The sequence below is a fragment of the Rhinolophus sinicus genome, linkage group LG04 (assembly GCF_036562045.2).
Source record: "Rhinolophus sinicus isolate RSC01 linkage group LG04, ASM3656204v1, whole genome shotgun sequence".
Classification (NCBI taxonomy): Eukaryota; Metazoa; Chordata; class Mammalia; order Chiroptera; family Rhinolophidae; genus Rhinolophus; species Rhinolophus sinicus.
The window spans coordinates 82,765,118-82,779,909 of NC_133754.1; the positions used below are offsets into that span (position 1 = coordinate 82,765,118).

At 39.2% G+C, this 14,792-nt stretch overlaps 1 protein-coding gene across 3 annotated transcripts in view; it reads left to right on the forward strand.

Annotated features, from left to right (window-relative positions):
* The window catches only part of VEGFC (vascular endothelial growth factor C), a 190,756-nt gene that overhangs the window by 71,401 nt on the left and 104,563 nt on the right, over positions 1-14,792 (forward strand). Inside the window, exon 1 of one of the 3 annotated variants that reach the window (XM_019749437.2) lies at positions 11,904-12,234. The exons of 1 other annotated variant lie outside the window; for it this stretch is intronic. In XM_019749437.2, the coding sequence (XP_019604996.1) occupies positions 12,091-12,234 (144 nt within the window). In that variant the 5' untranslated portion in view covers positions 11,904-12,090. Of the gene's footprint in view, positions 1-11,903; positions 12,235-14,792 lie in introns of those variants that run through there. One more of the 3 variants, XM_074329887.1, reaches the window with a different exon arrangement.

Consider the following 14,792-nt stretch of genomic DNA (forward strand, 5'->3'; position numbering starts at 1 on the left):
TGGATTCCCAGGAAAAGTCTGAAAAGAAAGAACAGAGGATTTACACTATTAATTGAAATATTTATCTTTTGTGTGTGTGTGTGTGTGTGTGTGGAAATGTGAAGAGAAAGATGAGCAAGCTCAGAAGAAATCAAAAGAGTTTAGCCTAAAAGATGTGGGATTTTGAATAAGGAACATACTCTAAAAAGCCTAGATTTTAAAGTTTTTTATTAAAATATAGCTAACAATATTAAATTAGTATCAGTAGTATACCATAGTTATTTGACATTTATATACCTAAAAAAAAGGGATCACCATAATAAGTTCAGCACCCATCTGACACCACAGCATGCTATCACAATTTTATTAACTATATTCCCTGTGCCATACCTTATATCCCCATGACTTATTTGTTTTATACCTGGATACTTGAACCTCTTGCCCCCTTCACCTTTTCCCCCCTTTAAAAATTTTTCAATTACAGTTGATATTCAATAGTCTTTCATATTAACTTCAGGTGTACAGCATAGTGGTTAGACATTTGTATAATTTAAAAAGTGATCCTCCAGACTAGTCTAGTACCCACATGGCACTATACATGGTTATTACCATATCATTAACTATATTCTCTATGCTTTACTTTACATCCCTATGACTATTTTGTAACCATCAATTTGTATTTCTTAATCCCTTCACCTTTTTCATCCTGTCCCCCAATCCCCTCCCATCTATCATCCCAATAAATCTGGTACCCATCAGACACCATACATAGTTATTACAATATTATTGACTATATTTCTTATGTTATACCCTACCTCCCCATGACTACTGTGTAAAAACCAATTTGTATTTCTTAATCCCTTACTCTTTATTAGCCACACCTCAAACCCCTCCCATCTGGCAACTATCAAAACATTCTCTGTATCTATGAGTTTGTTTCTGTGTTGTTTATTTTGTTCTTTAGATTCCACATGAGCGAAATCACGTTGCATCTGTCTTTCTCTGTCTGAGATATTCCACTCAGCACAATACCCTCCAGGTGCCTCCATGCTGCCCAGATGGCAAGAACCCATTCCCTTCTATGGCCAAGCAATATTCCATTGTATATATGTACCACCTCCTCTTTACCCATTCATCCATCAATGAACACCGAGATGCCTCCATGTCTTCGCTATTGTAATCAATGCTGCAATGAACATATAGATGCACATGTTCCCTTAAAATGGAGTTTGGGGTTTCGTTGGATAAACATCCAGGAGTAGGATTACTGAGTCTTTCTTTGTCTTTTGTTATAGCCTTTGTTTTAAAGTCCATTTTGTTTGGTATAAGCATTGCTACCCCAGCTTTTTTCCCCTCATTTCCATTCACATGAAATATCTTTTTCCATCCCTTTACTTTCAGTCTGTGTATGTCTTTTGATCTGAAGTGAGACTTGTAGGTAGCATATGTATGGGTCTTGTTTTCTTATCCATTCAGCTATGCTGTGTCTTTTGATTGGAACACTTAGTCTACTTACATTTAAAATGATTACTGATAGACACATAGTTATTGCCATTTTATTATTCATATTTCTGATTTTGTTTTTTTCACCCCTTCATCTTCTTGAAGAAATCTGTTTAACATTTCTTGTAATACCAGTTTTGTGGTGATGTCCTTCTTTAGCTTTTTCTTTTCTGGGAAGCTCATTTTCTCTCCTTTAATTTCAAATGATAGCTTTGCTGGGTAAAGTAATCTTGTTTATAGTCTGTAGTAACCTTGCTTTTCATCACTTTGAATATTTCCTGCCAATCCCTTCTGGCCTGCAAAGTTTCTGTTGAGAAATGAGCTGACAGTCTTATGGGAGCAACCTTGTAGGTAACTAACTGCTTTTTTCTTGCTGCTTTTAGGATTCTCTTTTTGTCTTTAACTTTTGGCACTGTAATGTGTCTTGGTGTGGGCCACTTCGGGTTTATCTTGTTTGGGACTCTGTGCTTCTGGGGCTTATATGTCTATTTTCTTTGACAGATTAAGGAAATATTTCATCATGTCTTCAAATATATATATATATATATATATATATATATATATATATACACACACACACACACACACACACACACACACACACACACATATATGTATATATATATATATATATATATATATATATACACATATATATGTATATATATACTTCAAATTTATATATATATGTATGTTCAACATGATTAATAGTTTCAATTAACCATCATGATTAATGTTGTCATTCACATTTTGTATATCATTACTGATTATGTTTGTCTACCTGTTCAACCAAAAAGGGGGTGTTGGAGTCTTCAACAATAACTGGATTTGTCTATTTTTATTTTGGCCTGTCAGTTTTTCCTTCAGGTATTTCGAAGCTCTGTTTTTAGGATAATACATATTTATAACTTTTATGTTTTTCTGATGCACTGATACTTTTATCATTTTCAATTCCCTCTTTACCTTTGGTAAAACTTGCTGTCTAGAAGTCCACTTTCTCTAACATATAATATAGCCACTCCAGCTTTTATTAGAGTCTACATAGCATATATTTTCACAAATTCTAACTTTCAACATGTTTGTGTCTTTTAAATTAAAGTACATATCTTACAGACACATATGGTTAGGGCTCGCTTCTTTAATCAATCTAAAAATCTTTGCCCTTTCATTGGAGTGTTTAGTTATTTATATTATAATATAGACTTATTAATATGATTTGATTTAGGTCTGACATTGTACTACTTGTTTTCTATTGGTCTTTTTTTTTACTTTTTTGCTCCTTTGTTCCTCATTTTCTGGTGTGTTTTTTTTGGGAAAATTCAATTCTTTCTTAGTACTTCATTTTGATTTCTGAATCAGCATTTCATGCTTTTTGTTGTTTTTAAAGTAGCTTCTCTAGAGTTTATAATATGCAACATTAAATGAACACAATCTACTTAGTGTTAATATTAGACTACACATAAAATAAGGAAAACTTGCTATAATATAGTAATGTTTACAATTGTTCTTTATGTTATTTTTGTGCTACAACTATTCACATTATAAATCCCTCTACATGTTATTAATTATTGTTTTGCCTGTTAAATAAATTGATATATATGTGTGTATGTATTTACATATTTTTAAATATTTGACTACGTATCTACAATTCTTATGACCTTTATTCCTTCCTTTAGATCCAAGTTACTATCTGTTGTGTAATTTCCCTGCAGTCTGACAAGCTATTATTAGCATTTCATGTAGAGCAGGTCTGTTTCAATTTGTCTTTTAGGAATAGACACTCCTCCAGTTTCTGTCTGATTTTGGCAAATCTCTCAGTGACTTCAAATAGTTGGGGGTTTTGAGGGAATTAGGCAATAGGACAGGTTTTATAATTGTTATCTGCAGCTGGCTTAGTCTGACCAATCCACTCTACCATTAGCAGAATCTGAAATCTCACTATTTATATTTCAACACACTAAATTATAGTCCTATTTATTCATTAAAGAAACAGTTATTAGGACTTAAAAATGTGCTAGACATTATCTAAGGCAAAGCTAATTCAAGGAATTCCAAGTGATTTAATATCATTAGAAGAGAGAGTATGCTGGAGAGAGTGGAGAGCCGTCTATGGAGAAAGCAGCCATGCAAACATGCATGTATTTTATCTTGTGGGTGATAAGAAGCTGTTGACGGGTTCAGAGAAACATAGCAGATATGGGTTTTTGAAAGACCAATGTGATGGATGAAGAAATTTATAGAGTATAGGAACATTTGTGACAACATGGATGGATCTTGAGAGAGTAATGCTGAGCGAAACAAGTCAGACAGAAAAATCAGAGAACCATGTGATTTCACTGATATGTGGTATATAAACCAAAAACAACAAAAGAACAAGACAAACAAATGAGAAACAGAAACTCATAGACACAGACAATAGTTTAGTGGTTGCCAGAGGGTGGTGGGAGATGAGGGTAAGGGGGATCGAATATATGGTGATGGAAGGAGAACTGACTCTGGGTGGTGAACACACAATGGGATTTATAGATGATGTAATACAGAATTGTACACCTGAAATCTATGTAATTTTACTAACAATTGTCACCCCAATAAATTTAATTTAAAAAAAAAACCAAAAAAAAAAAAAAAAAAGAAATTTATAGAGTAAAACCTAAGGGTAAAAAGATGAGCTTGAATACTCGTACATTTCATTTGTGTTTAGAGAGGAGGAAAGGAAATCACAGAGGCAGGAAGTAAAATTTGGATGTATAATCACAATTGGTAAGTGGTAGAATTTCAATAATCCTTGTATTAACCATAGGAAAGTGTCAAAAATTGAATGATATAACATATATTGTCAGGCAAATTATATATGTGTGCATGCATAGAGAGAAAAAGAAGAATCATTGATATAAACAATGAAAGTTCAGTTCAAAATCGGGAAAATTCTAGTATGAATTATATAAGATGAATAGATGGAATTAATACAAAAAAAGTTAACACATATGAAAATGTTGATGTCTGTATACATAAGTCCTAAGAAAATAAGGGGAAAACAGTATGTATTATTACTTTTTGGCATACGACCCATCATTTCACAGAAATTACACACACAAATACACACACACAAACTTACATGCACTCGGATTGAAGGGACTCAAAGTGCGCCAAAGAGGTTACAAATAAATCATCATAAACATGTTACACTAAAATTTAATAACATCAAAGAAAAAGAGGACAATCTAAAATTCTCCAACAAGAAATGGCAGATTATCTAACAAGGAAAAGCATCATCACAACATTCTTAAAGAGGCAGCAGAGGGCAGTGCTTAATCTCCTGGACGCTGGGACCAGACTGCTTTGAATCCAGGGTCTATCAAACACTAGCTCTAGAACATTAAACAAGATATTTACCATCTCCATAGTTCAGTTTCCTCATTTATATAATATTAACCATAATAATTTCTATGTTATAAGATTTTGGGGAGTACTAAATACATCAAAATATGTAAAACCATAAAAATACAACCAGACACATAATAGGCAGTATATGGCTATAAACTGTTATTGTTCTCAGATTTCTGGGTAGCAATATTTGATGGAGGAATACAATGAAATGATATTTTTAAAGTGCTTAAGAAAAGATAGTCAATGTTAGAATTTTATATTCATTGGAAAATCATTTAAATACAAGGTTGAAAATAAATGTAAGGAAGAAATGAAGATTAATATATCAAACATGATATTAATAACATACAACTATATATTAATTTGTCATTATTACTCATGTTCTATCCAAAATGTATTGAGAGACTGTTACATGCCAAGTATCATTTTAAGTTCTTTACACATACTGAGTCAGTATTCACATAAATCTCATGTGGTGAAGAGAAGTTCACCAAAGGTCACTCAGGGTAGATCTGATAGGCAATCAAGAGTTACCTCCACAGTAAGCCTTCTTTGTAAGGTCTGTAAATGTGAGACAGGCCTTAAATACAAACCATCTGTTCCTTGTTCCCCTTCTGAGTCTTTCCTCCATGAAGGTTTGTTTACAGACGTTATCTCTGAGAAATGGTCCTTGATTATGGTTTCAAATGGAAGCAGAAACCTTTCTGTCTAAAGTTTTGATTTGAGTTACCTGTCCTGTTGTGTTCTCCTCCACATAAAAAGCCAGTTCATGGTTGAGTCCAATTATGAATGAAACCAAATATTTCAAAACAAAGGATTGACACAAGCTGGTTAGCACGCCTAAGGAAACGTGTGCAAAACACAGAGTTTTATTGCGCTGTTTTTGACAACTCGTGCATACATTTCTCCCAGTATTTGAGTTATATCAAGGGATGACTAAAGATAAAAAAAAGCAGTATTAAAGTTAAAAACATTGACTTTTGACTTTTCACTGGTTAAGAAATAACAATCATTGCTCAACTACCCAGAACCTTAAGCCTATGATCATAAAGAAAACAGCTAAGGGAGTAAAAATAAAATAAAATAAAATATAAATGCAAATTTAAGCATGGCCTTAGTCATCTAAATCTAGTTCTGTAAGTCTGGTGGGAGTTTGCCGTGTCCTACAGTTGCCCTCTTACCATCTCGACACTAAGCTCTGTAGTGGATGTTCTCTCCATCCAAAGACCATCTGTTTCTAAAGAATTCTGAAGAATCCCCAATTTTAATCTAAAGGAATGTCAACCCTGTTGTCAGTGGGTTAAACCTTGTGCCTTTTTAGCTGGGAAACATGAATATAGGTATTTATTTTCTTGACTTCAACTGCTGTTTCAGTTCAAATTACTTGAGAGTTCCCTTCCATTGTAGGTCCTAGGCATTTTTTTTTTTTAATGGTGTCTTTTCCAGATGACAAAGTTTCTGTATTTTTTAGGTCATGTAGAGGCTGCTTGGGAAAATATGAAGGAAATGCAACTTATACCTGTTGGTGATAATACTGCATGAATTCCTTGTGGTATTATCCCACATCTGCCCAAAGCAAGGTAGAGTTCAAAATTTGGAGTGAAATATACAACCTTAAAGGCAGGCTTGTGACATGTTCTTATGGTGAGAGTCAACAAGTGCTCATTTGAGTTTAAAAATACCATTGACTTTGTCTGCTTTTCATGAAGATTGAGAGAGAGTGATAGGGACAATAAAACTTCTGAATAAATAGCAGGCCTTTGCAAACTTCTTTGGTAACCATCCCAATACAATGAGTGTCTCTGTTAGTGGACAGATAGGTTGGAATTCTCCAGATTGAAAATACAAAGTCAAGTAATGTTTTTGCTACTGTCAGAAACATATCTTTCCAGCAAACAAAGGTATGTAACAAACATATCTTTTGTTACACCTTGAAAATTATCATATACTAAGATATTCAAACTCCATAGTAAGGTGTAACTGTATGAGCCCAGTTGTAAGTGTTCAAAAGTACCCTTAAACTTGGGTTCTTGTCCACATCCATCTTTACAGTTTTACCAGGATTAGTCTGGTGCAGAGAGAACATGTAGCCAGAGACATCCTCAGCAACCTTAATAAAATGTTCTCATTAACACTGAGAAAGTACAGTGATCAAATTGTCCTCCTTGGGGTAGGTAATGTAAAATGTTGGCAAGGTTCCCATTGAAGGTTTCTGATGACATCACACAGTCATTCTGAAAATGACAGAGTATCCTCATGTGATGCTTTTCAATAAGTCTTTCCATACTCCAAAATAGGTGTTGTGTCACAAAGAATATTGCTCAGTAAGAATCTTTGGGAGTTTAAGGGTCAATGGGAAATTAAGGTGCTTAATTCTCGATTGGAGCAGCCTCATTGATTCCCCATTCCCTTTGTTCCCCTTTAGTTTTGCTCAGTGAGGGTTTGAATGTCTGGCAACAGGACGATTTTCCATTCCAGCATTTACTTGTATGTTAAATCCCTTATTTCCGACTTAAGTCCATTCAGAGAAAGTGAGGAAAGAGCTGTCATCATATCTGTTCCAAGATCTACACATAAATGTTTTCTAAAGATGTTAAAGAGCCTGTCCCTAAAGTTTGCATACGGGGGTATAAGTCTCCAAAAATGTTGTCTAATTTTTATAGTTTTTCTAAATTCTTCTGGTTTTATTATGGAATTTGGGGTCTCTTAAATCATACGCATGGTATTCACAGTGTCTTTTCTATTTAATTTTATTGCATCTGAAACTCCTAATAACACATAAATAAATTGATGTGTATCTGGGAACCCTGAATTACATGTTCCTAGAACTATTGCAAATGGCTTTCTAAACTTTGGCCTATCCTGAATAGGCTTTGGAAAGTCTTTGAAAATTACTCTCAGATTAGACCACAATCGAGGCTTAAGTTCCACCATAGGAGTCTTGTTCTGATCTTGTTCACTTTCAGAGCCAGTTCAGCTTTCAGAGTTTCTGGCTGGTCAGAAGGAAAGGGAAGTTAGCCAGAAAGAGTGCCTGGGCAGGGATGATAGAGGGCCACAGGATGGAAGAAGAGGAATAGGAAGATAAAGGCTTTTAGATTCAAGTTGTGATGTGGGCAGATCTAAAAGAGCGACAGTCTTTCACTTTTTTTATTTGTCTCTCCCACAGAATATTTAGAGAGGCAATTGTAGAATTTGAATTTTGCTTGTAAGCTTTCTCATACCAATCAAAAAAACACAGGTCATTGAAAGTTTGCAATTTTACGTCTTTTTCCTTCTAAGGCAATTCCCAAATTAACAATTTTGTTCTTATGAAAAGTTTCCAAAACTGGCCACTAAAATTCTAAACTATTGTTCTTAAAATTATGCCATTTAGAAAGAGACTAACATGTATTAGTTAGTATGTAAATACATGTACGAGGCAAGAATGTGGCCTGTAGGAGATACAAACTTGGGTTTACTCTGAGACAGACACATGACAGTCTGATGACGGTCAATCAAATCAGTGGTTTATTCACTGATTTGTCCTGGGCTCCCCAACCTAATTGTTAGGCAGTCTCCTGACAAATGTGAATTTCTTAGAAAATATGAGCGTTGTACATGAACTTCCTGCTATCCATGATCAAGAGAAAATAACAATGTTGCTAGTAACCAAAAAACAATGTTGCTAGTAACAAGGCAGCTTTCCACCAGGTATACATGTTTTCAAATCTGATCAAACAATCAAACCATCCCTAAAAGGGAATGTTGGGGGACAAATACACATAGCATGTGGTAGCTTGATAAAAAGAAATTGGAACTGAGATCTAATGTGGGACTCACCCCTTCACTGTAGGACTCAGTGGTTCCTCCTGTTTCTGAGTTGAGGGTCTTGGCTTCAGCAGCAAGGGAGTTATCAATAGGATCTTGGTGGGATTGGCAGGTTATTGAATTCCCAAAAATATCACCAGAAAGCCTTTCAAAAAACAAAAGCTACAGAGGAGGTAAGTCACAAGTAGAATAATTGTAGGACTTTGGGGTCTGGACATAAGTAGGTTAAGGTGGGTCTTTCAAAGTGAGGAACTGAGCAGGATTGGGCAAAGATGATGATGTAGTAGTTTAGGATTGGTTGACACAAGTAAGTGAGGGTCTTGATAAGTAAGCTGTTATTGATAAACAGGCTTTTTTTTTTTTTTGCCAGAGTGAGAGCATTCAATGTATTGATTTGTGGGCTTTCCTGAAGCAAACAGTGAATTTAATCCCACTTTTCAATCTTATCTTTCCTAGGGTAAAGTTTCCTAGAAGGAACAACTAAATCACACTGACATAAGTGGTCTGTCTTTTATCTAAGTCATGATCACTTTTTGCCAGCATTTCCTCTACTTAAAATAATAACAGTGGTAGAAAGGTAACATTTTTGAGAGAAAAAAGAAAAAGAAAAGAAAGTCCATCTGTGCTTACTGCTGTAATTCAAATAAAACAAATAGTACAGTTAATGCTACACTTCGATCCTGATGGTTTCTCAGTCTTTACACTATGCTAGGCCCCACGAGTGTTCAAAATGCCTGAAATTCTCAACTTGGTAACCCATTAGGATCATGAAGTCCACGTCTTACCCCAGACCAATTAAACTAGAATCTCTGATGGTGCGCTTGTCTGTGTGTGTGTGTGTGTGTGTGTGTGTGTGTGTGTGTGTGTAATTACAGTTGACATTCAATATTATATTAGTCTCAGGTGTACAGCCTGGTGGTTAGACATTTATATAACTTACAAAGTGATCCACCTATAAGTCTAGAACCTCCTTGACACCATTCATAGTTATTACAATATTATTGACTATATTTCCTATGCTGTACTTTACATCCCTATGACTAGTTTGAAAATGCCAATTTGTACTTCTTAGTCCCTTGAAATCTCCTTTTGGTGTTCCAAATGCAGTCAAAGTGGAGAAACACTAAAATGGAATGGTTAAAAAGAAGTTCCAGCCTCTGCTTAAATCCTACTCTAGTCTGTCCTTAGCTCTAGCCTTTTCACAGCTTTTCACAGTATCTGAAGACAAATATGGCAAACTGGTCAAATATGCATATAGCAGGAAGACAGCAAAAAGATAATAAATTGACAGCATCAGCATCCCAAACATTTCAACAAGCTGGGATCATGGACTGACTCTGAGAGGACAGATTTAATTAAGATAAATGTCAAAACTCAAATCTTGGGCACAGTAAATCAACTTTACAAATTCAGGGTAATATAGACATGACTAAACAGCAGTACACATGAAGAGTTCTTGAGTAATTTAGTTGAATTTAAGTGTAATGTGAGTCAACACTCTGATTTGGCTGCCAGAAAATAAATTCGATCGGAGACTGCATCAACAAATGCATAATGTCTGGACAAGGAAGACCCTTTCTTCATGCTTGTTGGAACACTTTAAGTACTGAGTCATGTTGTAAGCAGTATGCTAAATGAAGAACATGGAAAAATTAGATTATGGTTGATGAGGGAACTTGGAGCTGTCATTTCAAAAAAAGGATATTTCTCTGGAAGGAAAGCCAGCATAGGGAGAATATAATGGATATTTTCAAAACATTTGAAGAACTCACACACGGAAGTTAGATTAGATTTATCCTGTAACGTCCAGAAGTCAAAAGCAATGTTGGCCATCAAAAAGGGAATGCGCAGCCATGCAGAACACACAGCTTCCTGTCCCTGGAGTTATTTAAATCTTCAAGTAAATGATGGGTAAGGGGAATTTCAGAACTTGTAGAGAGTTGACTCAGATAAGAAAATATTTTCTCCATCTAAGATTTGATGATTTGCATATCTAAAAGTAGCTTGTGACTAAAAGGGAAACTTTCGTGTCTGTACACTGCTGAGAACCTGTAGCCTGGTCAGCAACCTGTCCACTCTGCCCCCAGGAGGGAGACTGCCAGGTCAGCACTGTGCACAGCCCCTGGGTGATTTTCCTACCGGGAAATGCACTCACTTTTCTGCAGATGTCACTTCCTACAATATGTTGAACACATGTCTCTCTTTCTCAGCCCCTTTCTCATTTAAACCCAACTTCTTGCAGAAACGGACACCATGTCTCTTTGGAGTCCATGAAGATTCTGGCCCATCTTCTCCATCGGCCAGAAGTTTGGGACCCGCATGGAATCATACGTAGCATCCATCCCAATAGCCCTCACTACACTCTGAGGACCCCTGTAGTTCTTGCTTCACCTGGCAACATTGAGTTACCAGACCAAGGGAAAGAGGGGCCGCTACTGGTTCCAAGGTCCCTATGGGGTCTTCTCCATTGTGATGACTTTCTCTTGGACCACCTTGCACTCCGGGGCGATTTCCAAACCTTGAGCAGGGCACTGAACGCCAGGCACGCGGGAGTCGGACAGGCACCCGGGACTGCCAAGGACAAAGGGTGGCTCTCTTCTCCCCAATAAGCCTACTTCGCCCGCAGCCACTCTGACCAGCGTGGTCATGCCGCCTCAAAGCTGGGCCCGTAGACCGCCAGCCCCGGGGCCGAACTTTCTACCCCGGCCGCGGAGGGATGGAAGGGACAGGAGGGGGGAGAAGGTGGGGCGCCGGGGAGGAGGCGAAGGCGCCGGGAGCTCGAGGGAGCGCGCTTCCGAGGGAAAGCGAAGGGGAGGGCAGCCGGGCCCGGCACGCTCCCTCCCTCGGCCCTTTCTCTCACATAAGCGCAGGCAGAGGGCGCATCAGCCATGCCCTGCCCTGCGCCCGCCGCGCCGCCGCCGCGCTCCCCGGCCTCGTCGCCCCGCGCCCCGCCGCCCGTTGCCCGCCGCCGCGGTCGGCCCGCTCGCTCTACTTCGGGGAAGGGCTGGGAGGAGGGGACGCGGGCCCTGGGGGGTTGGAGGGGCCGAACATCGCGGGGTGTTTCGGCTTGGCCCCCCTCTTTCCAAAAAGCAAAAGCAGAAACGCGGACCGAGGAGCCGTCCGCCCTCGCCCCGGCCTCACCTCGCTGGCCCCGAGTGCGGGGAGCTCGGATGTCCGGTTTCCTGTGAGGCTTGTACCTGACCCCGTCGCCTCTGGCCAGCACTGGCTGGGACGGCGACGAGCGACTTTGGGAACGCCGAGTCCCGGACGCGCTCCCGCCGCCTGCGGCTCGCCCTCGGGGGTCAGCGCGGGGCTCTCCGAGGAGAGGGCGAGGAGGGAGCAGCCGCGCCGGGCGCCCGCGCGCCCACCCCCGCCGCGCCGCGGACCGGCCGCCGCGCTCCGGGTCCTTCCACCATGCACTGGCTGCGCGGCTTCTCTCTGGCGTGTTCCCTGCTCGCCGCCGCTCTGCTCCCGGGTCCGCGCGAGGCGCCCGCCGCCGCCTTCGAGTCGGGACTCGGCTTCTCCTCCGAAGCGGAGCCGGACGCGGGCGAGGCCAAGGTGGGTGCGGGTCGCGCTCTCCGGGCCGGGCTGCTGGGGGACCGCGGGATTCGGGCCGCTGAGGACCCAGAACCTGCGGTGATCCGTGTGTGTTTGTGTCACCGTGTGTACGCTGAATCCAACATTTCTGAGTGGAGTGCACACTTCCCAGGAGAAAAGTTTCCTTCCCTCCCCCCAACCCCAGAAAGTTGTTACTAAATAGAAAAGCAAGTTACAGGAGTGAAGGGCCCAGAAAGGTGGCTGGTGTCAGAGATCTCGTAACCTGTTTAGGAGCAGTCCCGGCGGGTGCACGCAGAGGGACTTGAACCTGTGCAGGGAGCGCGGCCCCAGAGAGCCTGGGTTCATTCACTCCGGTCCCGAGGCCCTTTTCTTCCCTGGCAGATTAGTGGCAGGCAGACAGCTCTGGGGTTAGTGCGACCAGCCAGCCGAGGCATATTTTCCTGGAGTGTTCCATTACGCGGAGCGCTAGGCGCTGCGCGCGACTTTAGAAAAACGTAAAGGAATTTTAGTAACCGGGCTGGGAGGTTTAAGACTTCAGAGTCACTTGGAGAAGATGGTCAGTGCCACAGGATCTCATGTAGATGCAATCAGGCATGACTTGTCAATTTCATAAACTCCGCATTTCTGAAATCTGGTCATAAAATACTGAAAAGTAGGTGTTTTTTTTGTTTGTTTGTTTTTTGTTTTGTTTTTTTAATAAATGTTGTTTTAACTCTGCCTAAAAACGTTGCCAAGAGACTTTTGAGAAACTAGGGTTTTTAAAAAGGAGTTATGTATTTGTGCCTGCTTCTCACTTGCTTCTCTAAGAGTATATGTGTATTTACCTAAAAAGTTCAGATACGACATACGGGTTTATAGTATGCTTCCTAGATAGAGTTCTTGAAATCCTGAAGTTTCATATTCGACGTACTATGGGAAGTCTGCCTGGAACTGGACTGCGGTGCTTTATTTGAACTGATGGCAAGAGGAGCAGTTGTCAACTTGTAGTTGACTTTATTAACATATACTGGATGTGTAGGAGTTAAATTGTCTTTTCAGTTATATTTTGAAGTACGTTTTAAGATCGAGAAGACTAACTTTAAAACCAAACTACGTTTGTCTTTAAATTTTGGGAAAACAATTTAAAGATACCAGAACATGTAATTCAATACAGGGGTCAAGGAAAAACCTTTTGAGTAAAAACCATGTGCATTAAATTGAAGAACAAAGTGTATTATGTGAATTGTAAAATAATTTTAATACAAATATTTACGTAGGTATAACTCTTATAAGAATGTCTTCCTGTCCTTATAAATGCCACAAAAATGTAGCATTAAACCCACTGACACTTTCTGTAATTTGAATGCCTTGGATTTCACCATATCTATTTACTTTCTGTTACTGTAAAGTCAAACTCTTAATAGTATTGACTATGATAACTCACTTTGATTTACAGAAAGAAAGTGTGAAGTAGGAGGTAAAACGAGAAGCCTCTCCTGATAAGCTAAGGGCATGTATGAGTGTCACTCACTACTGGGACCTGTCCTGTATGAAAGTGCCTGTGTGTGCACGTGTGTGTTTATATATGTGTGTGTTATGTATAGGTGTGCGGTTGGAGGGTGAAAGGTAATGTATTTTTAATTTTAAAAATTGCCTTCATTGGTGATGTCATCAAAGTTTCTCTTTGCCATGAAAATCTTTGGGCCATTTTTGTTTGCTTTTCATATTTAACCATCTTTTATATTATATATGGTGAATATGAGTTGATATTCTGTATGTGATACCATGTTTCCCCAAAAAGAAGACCTAGCCAGACCATCAGTTCTAATGCGCTTTTTGGACCAAAAATTAATATAAGACCCAGTCTTATATATTGTAGTAAAATAAGACTGGTCTTTTATTAATTTTTGGTCCAAAAGACTCATTAAAGCTGATTGTCCAGCTAGGTCATATTTTCGGGGAAACATGGTATGTGGATTTTTTCCCATATGCTGAGACATCACTTTTAAGTCTCTGAGTTCCATGCACCACAAGGCAGTGCTATTCCTGCACTAAAGTGTTCCCAGGTTGTTGAGTAGAGGCTGGGCAGGGCATGTGTCCTTAAAGCCCTCAGTGAAGCTGCTACGTCTGCCACAGGACTGCCAAGAGACCTGGTCCACAGGCTCCACGGCTCTCCCTACCGGCCTAAACAAGGGCCTGCTTTAGATGTAAGCCCTAGAGTGGAGCTGGTGGTTAATTTTCTATGAACTACATAAGCCCCAAGAAGAAATTTCAGAAGACTCTAAATATACATAATCCCCGAGAGATGCAAATTTTTGATAATTTAGCCTTAGAAAGCTTTTTTAATATTTAAAAACTACAAAACAGTTCACACGCTATGAACCAAAGTTAGCCATCCAATCCTTCACCCCACCCCCAAAGCCATACGAAAATGGCAGGTAAAATCACAAATGGAAACAAGATCTCCTTGTTCCCTCAACTTATATTTGAACTTATTAGATTCCTCTTTCTAATTATGTGTGGTTTAGTATGACTTACTGAAAAATCCTGGAAGTGTTTCTCTGAAGAATGTGAACGTG